This window comes from Hyalella azteca, unplaced genomic scaffold, assembly GCF_000764305.2.
Source record: "Hyalella azteca isolate HAZT.00-mixed unplaced genomic scaffold, Hazt_2.0.2 contig17699, whole genome shotgun sequence".
NCBI lineage: Eukaryota > Metazoa > Arthropoda > Malacostraca > Amphipoda > Hyalellidae > Hyalella > Hyalella azteca.
The window spans coordinates 262441-278452 of record NW_025947474.1 but is presented as its reverse complement, the minus strand read 5'-3'; the positions used below and the strand labels follow the sequence as shown (position 1 = coordinate 278452).

Sequence of the window (16012 nt, the reverse complement as noted above, 5' to 3'; positions counted from 1 at the left end):
GAAAGCTCTGCCGAAAATTTACCCGTAGTTTCCATTCTCTGAATTTCTAATTCCTAATATTCACTTGAAACTCAAAGCTGTATTTGCAATATTCAAAATATGCGAACCATACGTGTTCTATCAGAAGCTTCTCTCGTCTCATTAGCTACAAGCTGATAGTAAAAAAAATTGCGTGTTAGATATCGATCGTCTAATTTTTTTATCTCAAAACTCTAAATCAAATTTCCATCCCCGCATTTTAATTTTCATGCTGAATTTAGTGATTTTTTCAAATATCAACAACTCTGGTGAACTTTTTCCAATGAGTCGACCGTCAATGGTCAGACTAGATTAAAACACCATCATGAAAACCCGAAGTGCTACGAGACTGCCGTAGAAATTTTAGCATTACATAAGTTATCAAACTTGCTTGAGAGTCGAGCATTATTTTTCACGGATTTTTGCTAAGCCAATGGTTGATGGAAGTAACTTGCAGCCGGTAAAACTCGTGATCCACTGAACTGGACTTACCCATTTCCTCTACAAAGGCCACTGTCACTTATCAAAACTTGCAAAACTGTAGAAGAAAATGGTTTTTCTGTATTCACTCATATGTCAAGGTCATTGCAACGTGAAACATTGTTCGATTTTGTTATACATTGTGAGATGCTGACTGCAGTTTCTGTCATGCTCAAGTGTGCTTGAGAGCTATAACTGATTGCTGCTGCAATCAGTAGCATAGCTGATTGCGTTTGCTATTATTAATATTGCTGATTGTTGTTGCAGTTAGTGTTTTTGCTGATTGCGTTTGCAATCTGTATTTTTGCTGATTGCGTTTGCCCGAAGAAATTGTTGTTGAGAATCAATTTATGACTTATTTGCTGTTTGCTGTTACTTATGCTGCTCACAAGTTACAATTGCCGAGCTCTCATACGTGTTTACTGAGTTCACACGATTAGAGTCCCTTGTTACTAGGCGAGTGTCCAAAACCTTAACAACTTCCCTTATCGGCAGCGACTTTCACTCATCTCTGATCCTACAACTCCATTAACAAACTTATTTCCTAATCTATGCTTGCGGATGCCAGGAGGCTTCCCCAGACCATCCCGTATGTTCCCCATCACCCGCGTCATCCGTCACTCCTTCCGACAAACGCTGTGATTCCGGTATACATTCACAAGCGTCGACGTCATCCTCATCGGGCACTCATTCCAAGTCCGGCTCGTCGGGCTCAGAAGACTGCGTGCCTCTTCCACCACCTGCCATGGAACCTCTCGAAATCCAGTCGAGAAACTTGTCCACAGTTCTTCCACTGCCACCTCCACCTGAACTCGTCGACTTGCCGCCGCCACTCACAAACAGCGTCTTGCTGCGATGTTCAAGCGTCGATGAACTTTGCACCGTGCCAAGTTCTCCTCCTCCACCGGCACCATCATCTGCCAAGACGATGTCGCTTCAAAGGAATCAATCGCCTCCCTCTGATGAGAGACACAAGAAATTTAACATAGAAGTCGTTGGTGATGGCTATGGCTTTCTACCTCCATCTAAATTCGTTTCCTCCGAACCAATTTACAGTGATGCTTCCACTCCAGTTGTTATTCGTAGACGAAGCTCAATAACTGCGATAGAGCCTGACACGCCTCCGTACGAGCGCTCGGCAGGATCTTTCAGCACGTTCACCGAGCCTCTACCAGCCTTGCCGTCCCTGCCGCGGTGCCTGACCAGGGGCAATAGCGGTGGCTCACACATGCTTGCTTCTGTCAATCCTTTTCCTGGACGGGGAGGCATTTACGCTCGTGGCTTAGGTTTGAAGAAAATGGAGCACAAACACGCAACCATTGCGGCTACCGGTGCCACTAACTCCATTAAAGGCTTCCACCATCCTGACCAAGTCGATCCTCGGTACTTCAGCGTACCATCAGCCAGAGCTCCAGCAGGTACCCGCGTGCATCCGGCCCCTTCATGCCGTGCCTCCACAAAGGCTCTTGTCACCCGCAATCCTTCCTTGCACTGAACACTTTCTTGACCCTCGCCTTATGTCTTAGCCCTCACCCTCTTTCCTGGCCCCTATCCTCTTTCCTGGCCCCTACCCTCTTTCCTGGCCCCTACCCTCTTTCCTGGCCCTTACCCTCTTTCCTGGCTCTTACCCTCTTTCCTGACCTCACACTCTCGCCCCAACGCGCCCATCTCGCTCCCTTTTCTCAAGCCTAGCGTCGTAAGTTCCGTTTCTATTCTTGCACGCATGGGAGCTTCTCTCTTGAACTAAATTATTTTTTTCCTCATATCATTTTCTGTCAATGTTAATTATAAAATTTCAATTAATATTAACAGGTAATGCACGTTTATCTTTTCTATTTTTCAGAGTATAAATTCTGTTAAACCAAATCTCTTTCACCGGTATGCTTGTTGCGGCCTACCCAACGTTGGTTCAAAGCTGAATAATTTTTATTATTCCATCTACGTCAGAATTTCTTCCATGTCTCATCGCACACTTGCTAATTATTCTGTTTGCTTTCATTATTTGCATGGTCAATTGGCGACTCTGCGATCAACTTACTTGTATCACCGTAGCTCCTACGGTCTTCGCAGTTATACCTGAGCCGAGCATGACTGCGTTAGCTTCACTTCTCGATCGTGTTTGAGATGCCAGCACTGACTATCCCCAATGGCACGGCGCTGCATGTATAGCTTGCCTTATAGTCTTGAAGAATAGAGGGTTTGCAGCTCAAGTTGTTCTTAGTTCAAGTATTATAGTCTTACTGTAAACTGTCAGATTTTTGTTACGGTATCTCGGTCTTAGTTCAAGCATTATTGTCTCGGTTCAAGTACCAAAGTCTTAGTTCTAGTGTGACAGTCTTCATAGTTTGTCTAATTGATTCATGGTGAGTTATTCGTTACCATAAGTTGATTTATTGTCGGCCGCGGTAAGCCGTTCCTCCTTACTCTGTTCCCTCCTTTCAAAGTGTTCAACAATTAACCCACTTTCTTATAAACCTTAATGGGATGAAAGGATAATGCTAGCATGGCAAGAAGAAGAGCTACTCATCAGAAACAGTCAAAAAAGGCACATTCGTCACTACCTTGTAAATGCACTGCATTCCACGTATCAATATTTGGAGGTTGTTGTTTTAGGTTTATCCTTTGCTGTATTAAACAAGTAATGTTATACTGGCAGATCGAGGACATCCTTGCCTGAGCCTCTTTTTGCGACGCCGGAAGTTGCTTTAAATGCCTTCATTGTTCACTGCAAAACATGCATTAACAAAATTTAAATGATTCGTAGGTGATGTCTAGCCAACCCCGTACAAATTTGCCGATGTATTCCTTCATTCGTCCTCTCTTAGCTGGACTCCGGTCTAGACATTTGTCCTCATTAGTTTTAGGTTACACTAAATTCAACTAAATTATTAATTCGCAAAGTTAGTGTAGTTGTCAATAGTGAACCCCCTGCCGTGCATGACATTATGTTATTTATTCTTTTGGACTTTTTGAGGCTATCATATTATAAAGTTAGTTTGGAAATCAAAACTCGCAAACGTATCAGTATTTCGATGTTGTTGTTGAGTAATCTGTGTATTTCTGTTCCAACCCATTTACGGTTGCCTTAATTTCAGGTGAACTACTGAGCAAGTTCAGGTCCGAACTCCCCGGGACGGAGGAGTAACCCCTCCGCCTCTGCACACACGAGCCCCGACTGGACATGAAGCGGATTAAACACTTATCTAATGATTACTGTACTTTAATACTCCGCTATGCGTGACTAAAGCCCTGGGGCCATACTTTCAAAACTCGCAAAGTGAACGTAAGTACTTACGCTCTATTTCCTTGCCCATGATTGGTGGATTTTGCTTGAAAGGCCGTCAATGATTGGCTGATGAACTTGCGATCTCTTAACTTTTTTTGAAAGTATGGCCCCTGGTAAGAAGAGATACGTCAGTAGACAAAAGGTATAACACTTGGTGCTTATATGGATGAACCTCTGTTAATGCTATTGGTATCTACAGGCCTTCGAGATATGATATCTACAGGCCTATCTACGAGAGTTCCGTCAGTAAACAAAGGGCTTAATAACTATAACAAAGCGGACTAATCAGCAAGTTCTATGGTGCGTATCCATCGCGAAAATAATTTATTAAATGAATGTAACCTGAATGAGCACGGGGTGAAGAAATATATTCATTCTCAATTTGGAATCCAAATATTCGCGAGTCAATCAGAAATGAGAGCTGACATCGGAACAACTCTTTGCATTAGGGACAATATACGGAATGTGCCGGTAAAGATAGGGACAAAATGTTACCATTTATATATTATCGTCTTGTATATAGTTCAAAGATAATGCAAATAAAGGAGATTGAACAAAGTTATGCATGGCTAGATGGCAGAATTTTGCAGTGCATTATTATGAACTGCTCAGTGTGATCTCTGACGTTCCTTCACAGTCATCGGGAATAATTGTGTGTCGCCTCGCTGATAGTTTATCTACGGCGTTTCGTTCTATTCAAACTTGAATAAAACTTATCATTTTATTCAAACTTGGGTTAATATAACCTTGCAAATATGTGCCAAATATCCTAGGTAAGTAATATTTGTTGGGTGTGTAACTCTTAATAAATTAACACTCGTAACAGTAAACATAATGATAATATACGTAACAGAAATTGTCTATACTTTTTTTTAATTTCGAGAAATGACATTGAAATAAATGAAATGAAACCTGGCTGGACTATTTGGAAATTTAATTTAAGTTAATTTAAAAATCATTCATTGACAAAAAGGTTGCCTGAAACGATGCAAGTCATTGAAGCTTACAGTCGTGTCTGAAACCGCAAAGACGTTATTCCTTTTTTTTTACTAGTAAATGAGAACTTCTACATTAAATTTAAACATTCGAAGGTAGATGTGCTGCTTCCTATTGTTGCTAAGGTGGCTCATAAAGATTTCTGAGCATTTCGTCCGAATTTAACAGCTGCAACTTTTTAACATTATGCGCTCGGTCCCAAGTCCATTCGATATTAAAATTCCAATTGAATGTAAACTCTGTAGAGGCAGTTTGTCTCGCTTTAAAAAATTGAACAAAAAAAATCTTCATATCAAAGTCCCAGACACAAGCTCGTGACTTCTGTGTGAAATGTCGAGTTATTGTATAAATATTTTTTAGGGTAATTCTGAATTTCTACATAATACCTCTGCATGTTATTCCGCATGATTACTGTGCCCTTGCCAGAACCCGGCGTGCCCCTTGCCAGACACCTGAGTGCCCCTTGCCAGACACTGAGTGCCCCTTGCCAGACACTGGAGTGCCCCTTGCCAGACACTGAGTGCCCCTTGCCAGACACCTGCGTGCCCCTTGCCAGACACCTGCGTGCCCCTTGCTCGACGCTTGTATGACTCCTGTGAAGGAGTCATACACAACCTGTGTATATAACAAAGTTCTACGCTGAATTTCCTGTCGGACTTTTCTTCGACTTTACTCTAAATGGCGTGAAATGAAAAATTTTCCTAGTGAAATAAGAACGATATCAATTGTATTGGGGGTAAATACTCGAGATGAACAAGTGCTGGTTTAGACCATTTGATGCGTTGAATCCGATGATAAACTCATGCCGGCTGTGAAAGCTAGCGGCGTGGTGACAAGATCCATTTTTATCTCCTTGGGCCTCCTAAGGAAAACGTGGCGCTCTGTAGAAATTTAAAAGGAACCTGGCGCACTGTAGAGTTGAAATTGATAGACGATTAAAAAAGAAGTGAATTATAGTGCGTATTGGAGGATATTGCTTGAGAAAATGTTAGTATACTATAGTATTTCAATTTAAATTAACAAATTATGTATCAAAACTGTGGTATATATCTGATATTATGTAAAGTCTATCAGTAGCACATAGGGTTATTCCGTAATTGACTGGAAATGACTACTGGGATGTTCGCAGCACCGTTCACCGGAATATCACAAGTTTCCCCCCCATAACTTATTGACAATATATTCAGCCCACTGGATTTTCCAGCCATGCTTGTGAACTTAAAGGGACATGAAACGTGCTAACTTTTTGCGCTATAAAAAATGCAGGAAGCAATGTAGCGAATCCGTGTTAAGTTTTTTACTATCGGTACCTTAATGTTAGGTTTTGATACTATTATAAAATTTTACTACTTTATCTTTGTTAGTATAATTCACTAAGTAGTGATTTTTATGCAAGCGTCTGTAACATGGCAGACAAGCTTTAAAGATGTGAAACCGAGCTCATGTTACACTCGGAGTATCTTCTCATTGTGCCATTATCTTTTCACATCGCTGTATCATTTTTTTTGTGCCAGAGTTGACATGTGGATTTTATAATTATTTTGAGGCAAGAAGGTCTATCGTATTGACTCTACTACTTCAGGTAATCGATTACAATGTTTTTAACCGAGAAATTCCGAAGGCAGTTCGGGAGCGATCCATAGATTTGTTCTCGTGCGCATTATGGGTATCAGATTCTATGTTGTAGGAAATTATGGTGAGATCATACTTCCTCCAGAAAAAAAGACTTCGTTTTAATGGGGAAAACAAGGTTGGAAGCCGTATCTGGAAATTTTAGACGCGTAGGTAACTTCTTTTCAAATTTTGGTTATATTTGTTTTGGGGCTCCCAAAACCGCTAACTTGCCTTAATGATCGCATAGGCTAAAGCTTACCGATGAATCATTGTTAAAACACTTTATTTCACAATTATTTAATAAACAAATTTAAATGATCAACGTGCTGGAACTTTAAATAATGAATAAACACTAATAAACCAACTCTTGTGATTCAGTCTTGGCATTTTAGCTACGATATATGGCTTTCCTAAATTATTAAAGATACATAAATAACGAATAATAAACTGGACAAATAAACATGACTAAAAACTTTAAATCCAATTATTCACAAAACTATTCCACGACTATTATTTGCGAATCGGTATCGAATCCTAGCACACTACATACCTCCGCTCAGGCTTTCCACGCAACAAGTATCCAGTAAACTCTAAACTATAATTACAAGCTAAATTTATAATAATACACCATTTTACAAATACTGCCGCCTCAAATTACATTAAAATTGACAGACAAACCATTTTTATCCCTTGCAATGTAAAGTACAAATATTTAACTCCGGAGCGTATCTAACCGCACTTTCCACACTCAAAAAGTTTAGCAAGCTTTTCGTGTAATTTATTGTGTGTCATGCCTAGTAATTGATAATTCACTTCAGTGCAAAGCGACAAAGAAATAGAGTATTGAATCTCGCATGTAGATTTTATCGAATAAATCTGGTTATTTGTTCGCGTATGCACGCATGGTATGGATGATTTACTTCATGTGATAACTGAATATTTTACACGCCTGCAGATATTCAATGTTCTTTGGAGGAGCCTCATGCTTCTTAATGGTGCACTTCAGTTGCACTCGTTCACGTTCTCCACGCGAGTGTGCCATCTTTTTGTGGTGTTAATATTACGCAGCTTGATTTAGAGGCTGAGCTTTTTGACATTTCTATTAAGATTTTTCTGTATGGAGAGTAAAAGCCAAACATTTGCCGTTGTTTTACTCGATTCTTTCCCCTTTATGGCCAAGTGTTAACGAAGATGCTTATACAGCCGGCACAGAATTAAATTTTGTTTTCAGAGAAGGTTTATTAATTTATGCTCATCGGAGCCGAATGGTGCGAAGCAATGAAGTTATGTAATTGAACGAGAGCAATGCAATACTTGAATGACGGAGACGATATTTATCAGAAGTAGCTTCTCGTCTGAATTTGTACGAACATTTGTATGAATTATTTGAATATTTGGTAGATTATCAGCGTTATCCAGTATAAACTCCTCGATCATTATTGAATTGGGAACGAACTGTTCAACTTCATAGCCTACTGCTAAATCGACGTTATAAAGTCGGATATTGAAAGTTCAATAATTATTAATAAATTCATCCAATAAAATAATAAATATGAGTCTCATTACGTCTTCGTCTAATTCTAATCAAATATAGTTTTTGAATCGCCGAAGGACATATGCCACATTTTCCAAGGGAATTTGGAATTTTCGTGAAAAAAGTAAGCTTTTAACTAAAATATTTAGCATATTCCACGTTGTGTGCCTTTAGTTAGATGATTGAAATGAGTGTGAAAAGCCACAACGTTTATATAACTTTTGGAATATTGTTAACACATCCTTTTCACCTGAGATGCCGTCCTAACCTAGCAAATTTTACCAGAACTATACTGATGTTGCAGCTCAAGTCATGTCCAGTTATGAAGTGCTGTTGCGAAAATCTGCATGTATTACTCAGTTCTCCCTTCCTCCACCGTCCTTATAGTCATGCAAACGTTACGAGCCCCAAACCGTAGATTTATTCCATAGATTCCTGTCAAGTTCAGTCTATTTATGAAGTGCTATTGCCTGACGCTAGAAAATCAGCCCAAATTAAGACGGTTTTCGCTGCACCTGAGACGTCCCATTAGTTGTTACGAGGTCAGTCAGTCAGTACCTTAGATCTCATTCATCCATTCATACTTCCCGCATGCCGCTCAAGTTCACTTTAGTTATGTTGTGCTATTGCGAGACGCTAGAAAATTTGACAGTATTCGCTGTTCCTGAAATGCCGTTCGTTATTCCTTTACGTGCAAATGTTACGTGGAGATAACAAATGGCTCATAACTTATTTAATTATGGAGTTCTATTTCCTGATACTCGAAAATTGTCCATCTTCGCACAGTCGGAACTATCAGAGTTAAGATTAATTTATTATTATTTGAAATAAATTGCCTGCTTCTTCTTGCAAAGCTGACTTCAATTAATGATTAAAAAAATAGTTAACTGAAATAATTGGACACAGGAATGAGTTTCTGGTATAAAACGTTTCTCCCCGTATCTCCTCAATTACTGCTGCCGGAAAAAAAAGCCTTACAATTATGCCACCAAATCCGTCATGCTAACCTTCCACCAAAATGGTGACGTTTGAATTCATATGCCATTACATTGATGTATAGAACAGAACTTCATGTCGGTAGCGTTCGTTGCGCTACAGGCAAAAATTTGCAGTAACAAATTCACCAACGATCAAGTTAAAATACCTACAAAACCGAGTTGGCCTGCATGCAACTGGAGGTGTTGTTTTATTTTACCTTCTATTGAAAAAATTTATTCACGTATTCTTGAGTTTAATTTTTCATTTGTAGGTGGGAAATCGGGTTCCGAGTCTCGCTGAGCTGGTCATTTGTAGGTTATTTCTCTTTATTATATCATGTCGAGTTAGATTGCGTTACTAACGATGTTTTGTCCTGCTATGACGTACGTTTACTTATTTTCCACAATAGCAAACTCATAGAGGTAAGTTTTTCGTAGAGCTTGGATAGAATATTGCAGAGAGGAACTCAGATCGACTTCTCTGTTGAGCGTTTTGTTGGTGCTCGTGGAATTATAATGGCTCGTGTTAGTGCTCCTGCCATTACGCATAATAGAACAGGCATGCATAATACACGTATAAACCATATGCATGGCAGATCAATCGAAGTTCAAAGCTAATTAATTTTGTTTTTTTGTCAGGAAAGGAAAGAAAACACAAGAATATATACTGAACATTATGTAATGGTTGTATAAGGTCATAATCAATCGTATGATACAATACAAAAATATCCGCCATGGCGACATTGTACGAACATCCCCTACAATACGAAGAGAAGCGTGAGGTGCTGCAGCTTCAGCGTTGACTAGAACATTATTGGAACGCTGGTCGGAAAGACTCGCTCTCTTAACTATGCTTGGAAATGAAAATCAATGTAGGAAAGTTTACACCAGAATTATATAGCAGAAAGTCAACAAATAAGAAAGTTTTGTTGGAAGTATTACGTAGTTGACCGCCTTCAACATAAAGCAAAACAAACTCTTCGTTTGATGTGAATAATTATAAAGTCCAGAATAAACGAGTGCAAGAAATGATGTGTTCTGAAAAATTTGGTGACTTCTCTATTATTGTCCACCCTTACATTTTTTCCTTATTCATGTTTTTTTCGAACTGCTATTGCACATTTGTGGGGATCACTTGATGCACTGTAGTTTTGAGGTTTGAATTACGTTGAACTGCAATTATTGAATTCATGTCCTGGAAAATGATCGACAAGCCTGTTTTTTTTTATTTCATTGCCCCATCTACGCAACATTCGTATAATTACCAGATATTTTATCTTAAAAAATGTTCGTTGGACGAAAAAAAATGTTAAAAAATAGTCAACAGATTTAGAATACACATTTAGAGTAAAGTATTTTAAAATTGGTGGTCAAATGGACAGGAAACAGAAAGAAATGACTGGTTTTGATGGCACTGTAGAATAGAGAGTGTGACATGTGTGAGTAGCATTGTAAAAAGAGAATGACACGGGTTGTTTTTCAAAGAGATAGGGACGAAATACAAGTTTCACAGAGGAAGAGAGAGAGAGAGAGAGAGTCAGCACATTTGTGATACTTGAGACGCAGCGTTTGACCCTGAAGCTTGCCCATGCCAGGAATTGACACCGACACACACTCTACCCAACCTGAACGAATCTCGGTCTGCTGGCGATAATTCAAAGTAAAGTGGCAGCATAATATATTTATTGTCTCATGTTACTGTTCTATAATGGTGTAAACTGTACTGCTGTTTCTGATCTGATTACAAGAAGGCAATACAGTAAAGCTACAACTGTTTCGTCGATAGGGTTTTTGTGCAATCTAATATTGTTTTATGTTCGACTCTGAACATAAAAGGTTCCCACACCAGTGTAACTCACTGCAAGATGTCATAAATACTGAATTGGTGGGAATTTAAGTGGAAATTCCGAATACCGCCAGAACGCACAGTTTAAAAGTTATTCTCGTTCGTTACGGTTGGGTAGAGAATCATGTCCGGGCATCATCTGCAAGGCTACATAACACTGACGATAAAGCTCAACTTGATCGGAATGGTTAAAGCCTATTACAGCATTCGTACTTCACACTTCGTAAATAGTAAAAAATTTGGAACGACAATAAACCTTATCTATTATAATAAGCAACACCGATTACAAAAAAGAACATCGTCATTATAGAAAACTGGATTATTATAATTAGTCCGCAAAATGACATCCGCGGTGACATAGTTCAGAATATGCTAGCGTCAGGAGGGGCTACACGGGAGCATCGCGCAAAATTAGATTGATATTCCGTAAAACTTCAGTCTTATTATGCGAGCAACTGAAAAAGTTGGGCGTATAAATTAAGGCCCATCTAATTCAATCTGATCGCATTTGATCACACAAGCCGTGAATATTTCCATAACCAATGCAAAGGCCAAAATTTAGACAATCCACCACCATTTAAATAAAATGTAATATTGCGGCCCGTCATTTGGCAGACGCCTGCAAACCTTAAGATGCCTTACGGTACAAGCGGCAACTTATTCTTAAGCAAAGTACAAGTGGCCGAATAACGTCGTACCCGAGGCATGGTGTTGAACCGATCAGATCGCAAGGGCCCATGTATTTAGGGTGTAGCAAAATGCGGGTGTCACTACTTATTTCTGACCAAGCATAAAATCCGCCCAACTTCTGCCCACCTATTCATTATTCGAGCTCCAAATCGAGAGCAGGCGTACGTTCAAGATTTAAAAAATACGTCAAGAGAAACGCTAAATACTTTAAAATTGAATGATGATTAACGTTCTGCTAATAATTTTACACGAAAAAGTTATTACACTTTTGAAACGCGTAAACGCTTTCCGGAGCATAACCAGTATAAAAGCAGTGCACGCAGGCATTATTCGCAGGGAACTGTATTTAATTTACCTAAAGAACAAACTTATCTGCAGTTACTGGAATCATAGGGTGAAATGCAAGTCTCAAATCAATACAAAACTTGAGTCACTATTTGAACAAAATTTCATCTTATTTTTACCTAAGGACTCAAGCATATGACGATTTAGATTTGCATTTCACTATAAATACATGATTTCGTATACTTGAACAACGAACTTTGTTTCAAACTAGGGAGTTAACTAAGAATAAATTAATAGTTGCATTGATACATTTCTTCCTAATTAAATCGATATTCGTGAATACGGAATGCAACAAGGAAGAAGGCTTAAGTCGACATCAAAAAGTAATATCTTTTTCCTGTGGAATAAAAAACTAAACTACGTCTATTTTTTCAAGAGATCATACACGCCTAATTTCCTTCGTTAATTTCAACAGCGTTATCACACTATCGTCATTACAATATTTCGTTATTGCTGTCGTCCTGATTTTATACTATCCTGTCATTTCAGAGGCTGGATTGGACACGCTTTGTTTGAAGGAGCTACCAAAGAAGTTGTTCAGAGGAATGGGAACTGCCATAAAGGACGATCGATCCTTTTTTTTCTCGTCGCACACCTCTTACAAAATATCCGAGCATTGACACAAGACACAAAGACATCGTTCTAAGTATTACATATTTGAAGCCAAGCAAGTGCCCTTATAATATAACATTTCAATTAGCATTAGAACATGAACACAAATAAGCCTTCATGTGCCAGCCACATGAGTAAACATGTGGCTGGCAACATTCAATCATCCATTTATTATCATCTGCGAGATAGTAAACGTACAAATGATAATCATGATTATGTATGAGCTGCTTCAAATACCGACATTGAAAATATGAAGAATAAATATTTTCATCGCAAGTGATTATGTCACTCGCATTCCAGTGTAACAAATACACCAAATGAATACTTAACAATTCTTCCGATTCGTAAAGCTGCAACGGCTTTACGTATTAGACGCAAAGTATTGAACGTCTTTCGCTGGTAAAACAAACTTGACATATTTGAAAACTTAAAAGCCAGATTCAGAAATTTTTTAAGAATTATAAACAATATCGAGTGTCATATCAGAAAGCGTTGGTCAATATAAAAAAGAAATAAGTTAAGGAAACTTCAACTGCCCTAGTCGTTTTTTCAGATGAATAACTCCTCATACTTTGAGAGAAGTTACCGAGGTAACTGTAAGTAGCTTTACTTCAGTTCTTTTCTAGTTAAAATTCTTCCGGTGGTACCTAGAAATTTTACTTAATAATTAACGTTTTATGAAATATCTAATACTCCAGAAAAAGTCTACGAATTTTTTAATACTGACCCACTAGAGAGTTATAGTAAAATCCTTTACTAGAGCATCAGCTATTCCTCTGTATCTCACAAACCGTCATAAAATGAACATTAAAAGAGAGCGACATTAACAGAAACAAACAAGAGGTCGCTTATACACGAGACGTCGGCCGCTCTCACGAGAGAGACAGAGAAGTGCAGGGTATCCTGCCTGCACAACTACACAACGCAACTGAAACGAGCAGTTCAATTCAGCGACCTCGTCGTGTTGTTATCCCATAGGACTTCTGACGAGAAAAGGCACGCGTCAGAAGATCCTTCAGAGGGGTTTAACTACAGGGTAAACCTTTTTCATTAGCAATGAGCTGTCATCCCTTCTTCCAACGTTTCCGGACAAATCGGAGTTTCCAATTCACAGATGAAGAGTTACACAAAATAGGTAAAGTTACACAAAATGAGTATTGAATATTTTATCACTTTTAAGTAAATGATACATGTATGTGCTACTGGATTTGTTACCATAGATAACATGATAAATAGAATATTCGAAGAAAATGGATCGAATTAAAACGAATTAAAAAATAAATAAGAAATTATACACCCAATTCAATAAAACAAAGTTAACAGCAATGATAATTATAACAACCAATTCATTCACTCATCGTGGGCATAGTTTCGAGTTTTCCAAACAATTCTATTAACAAGCCTGCACGTAAATTAAATTTTCCACCGATTTAACCGTTTATCCTATTAAATTTTGACGTCTCTTAAGTTACGAACAATAAAGCACGTCACTCATTCGCTTCTCTAAGCACCAGACTGATGAAAAGCCCGATCGTGTGGGGGGTATAAAAGTATAGAACGAGTCAACAATCCTCAAGCCTCGCTATCACGTGACTACCTTAAATTGTATAGTATCCTAGTTTCACATCTACGTCATGCTAGCCGACTCAATAACACATCTGAAGATCTTCTTGTCCACCAAGATCTCGCACTAGTTTGTATGGCAAACTCCTGGATTTGCGTCACTAACTGTATTTCCTCTTACTTATCGAGATGATGGGCAGACTGTTAGAAAAATTACTGTTAACGGTATTACCGGCGTTTCAGTGGCCGGTCGGCACGTGAAAAGAAACACAGTGTCACCGTTTTTATTCTAATTTAACACTAGAAATCCGTAAAACATCTGATAAAACCGGCGAAACAGTTTATTTTCACGTAGCGCCCGGCCACTAGAACGCCAGTGGGACCGTTTTTTTTCAGTTTTTTCTAACAGTTGACAGAGAGTTCCTCGGCCTGCTTCTAGGTAAAATGTTAGCTAAGTATACCCATGATTTTTGAATACCTCAGTGATGCCATCGAGTGAATCGCAGCAATAGAGGAAGCTCGATACCAACAGCCACTTATTTTGTAGCAGTGCTCTTTTTCATGTGAGCGGAAAATAATAGCGTTGTTAATGAGAACGTCCACACTCTTCCACGAAACAATATGACGATGACCCTTTGCATTGGCCCAGTTTAAATGTAAATTTATTCATTTCTAATATATTCTTCAAGAGATTACAACTCCACTACCAGAGCATTTTATAACACGGATAAAATATTAAGCGAAGTTGGAAAAATAAGAAAATGTGAGCTTACGACATAACAGATCCTGATCCCTGATATATGAAGAATTGCCGTGCATGGAATTAATCCTAGAACAGTTTTCTTGGGATTACAAATCTTGCTCAGGCACTAGCAAATACTTAGTTGGAAACGATATAATAAAATACCGAAACAAAAGGAAGATGAAATTACCTTAAATTGTCAACTATAGCTGATATTGAGGGAACTGTAGCGAAAACTAACAAAAATTAATGACTTTACCATATTCCATGCAGCCGAATACAAAAGTTGAAGTAAATGCACAATTTTGCTCAGCGCACGCATGGGTAACTAGCGCCAGACGCGCTAAGCTTCAGACAACGAATGGAATTGACCAAGCTTCAGAACGCACTTCATTTGCAGAAGATTCAACACAAAATATCAGATAAACACATCACCGAAAAAGTCTTTGTTCAAATGTGAATTTACAAGGTTTCAGTCTTAGGTCGAGTTCACTTACACTGAATATCTAGACTATGAATCTCAAACAAAAAATTACGCATTTTCATTCGTCTATATGTTATTCAGTTCGATTTAGGCTTTTTCCTAAGTCTCATAACACGTTAAATAGCTATGTCGCCCTGCAAGAAACACATAAAATGACGAAATCAACTGGTATTTGTTGAATATATTAAGTCCTACATTGAGCGTTGAAGGTTGAAGCGCAGAGCTGCCTAAATCGAAGTTGAGTTCCCTAGATACTGAATTTACGAATACAACTAGCGACCGGCTAGCTTTGGGACTAGATAGAGGTGACCTGCACTGAACAAACTAATAATAGCTTCAACAATGCACAGCTCCATTCTTACGGACCACCAGTTTTCCATCATTCCATGGTACAGGTACAATATCCTTCCACTCAAATATAAACCAAATACAGCTCATATATATTTTGTTAAGAAAAAAAAACAGGACGCATAATCTTCACAGTTTATATCATATGAATAATTCTAGCCTTAGAGAACAACTTTTGTCAAAACGTAGAATGAAGTTACAGGCATGTTTTTTGAAATGTAGAATGAGGGTCGGGAGAATTGCCCTCACGATTAAAAAACGCAAGCTGTTCATTTGAGAAGAAAAAATTATCACGAAAAATTCATATATTATAACTACCTAAAAAAATGTTCGGCCATACCCCAATAATACTATCGCGGTTTAGGCATCTAATAGTTGACTCTAAGCTTGTCTAGGCAATAGGAGAGCTTCAAGCTCGGAAGTCTAGTGAGAATATTTTTATTGTGCCTAGAAGTGCATTCCTATTGAACTGCATCT

General features: G+C 38.5%; 1 protein-coding gene across 1 annotated transcript in view; it reads left to right on the top strand.

The window, feature by feature from the left end:
- Positions 1–3787, top strand: part of LOC108671608 (protein tincar) — a 74674-nt gene extending 70887 nt beyond the window's left edge. The window contains exons 14-15 of the mRNA XM_018159176.2: positions 1067–1916; positions 3594–3787. Coding sequence (XP_018014665.2) covers positions 1067–1916; positions 3594–3643 — 900 coding nt within the window. The 3' untranslated portion in view covers positions 3644–3787. The remainder of the gene's footprint in view (positions 1–1066; positions 1917–3593) is intronic.
- The last annotated feature ends 12225 nt before the right edge of the window (positions 3788–16012 follow it).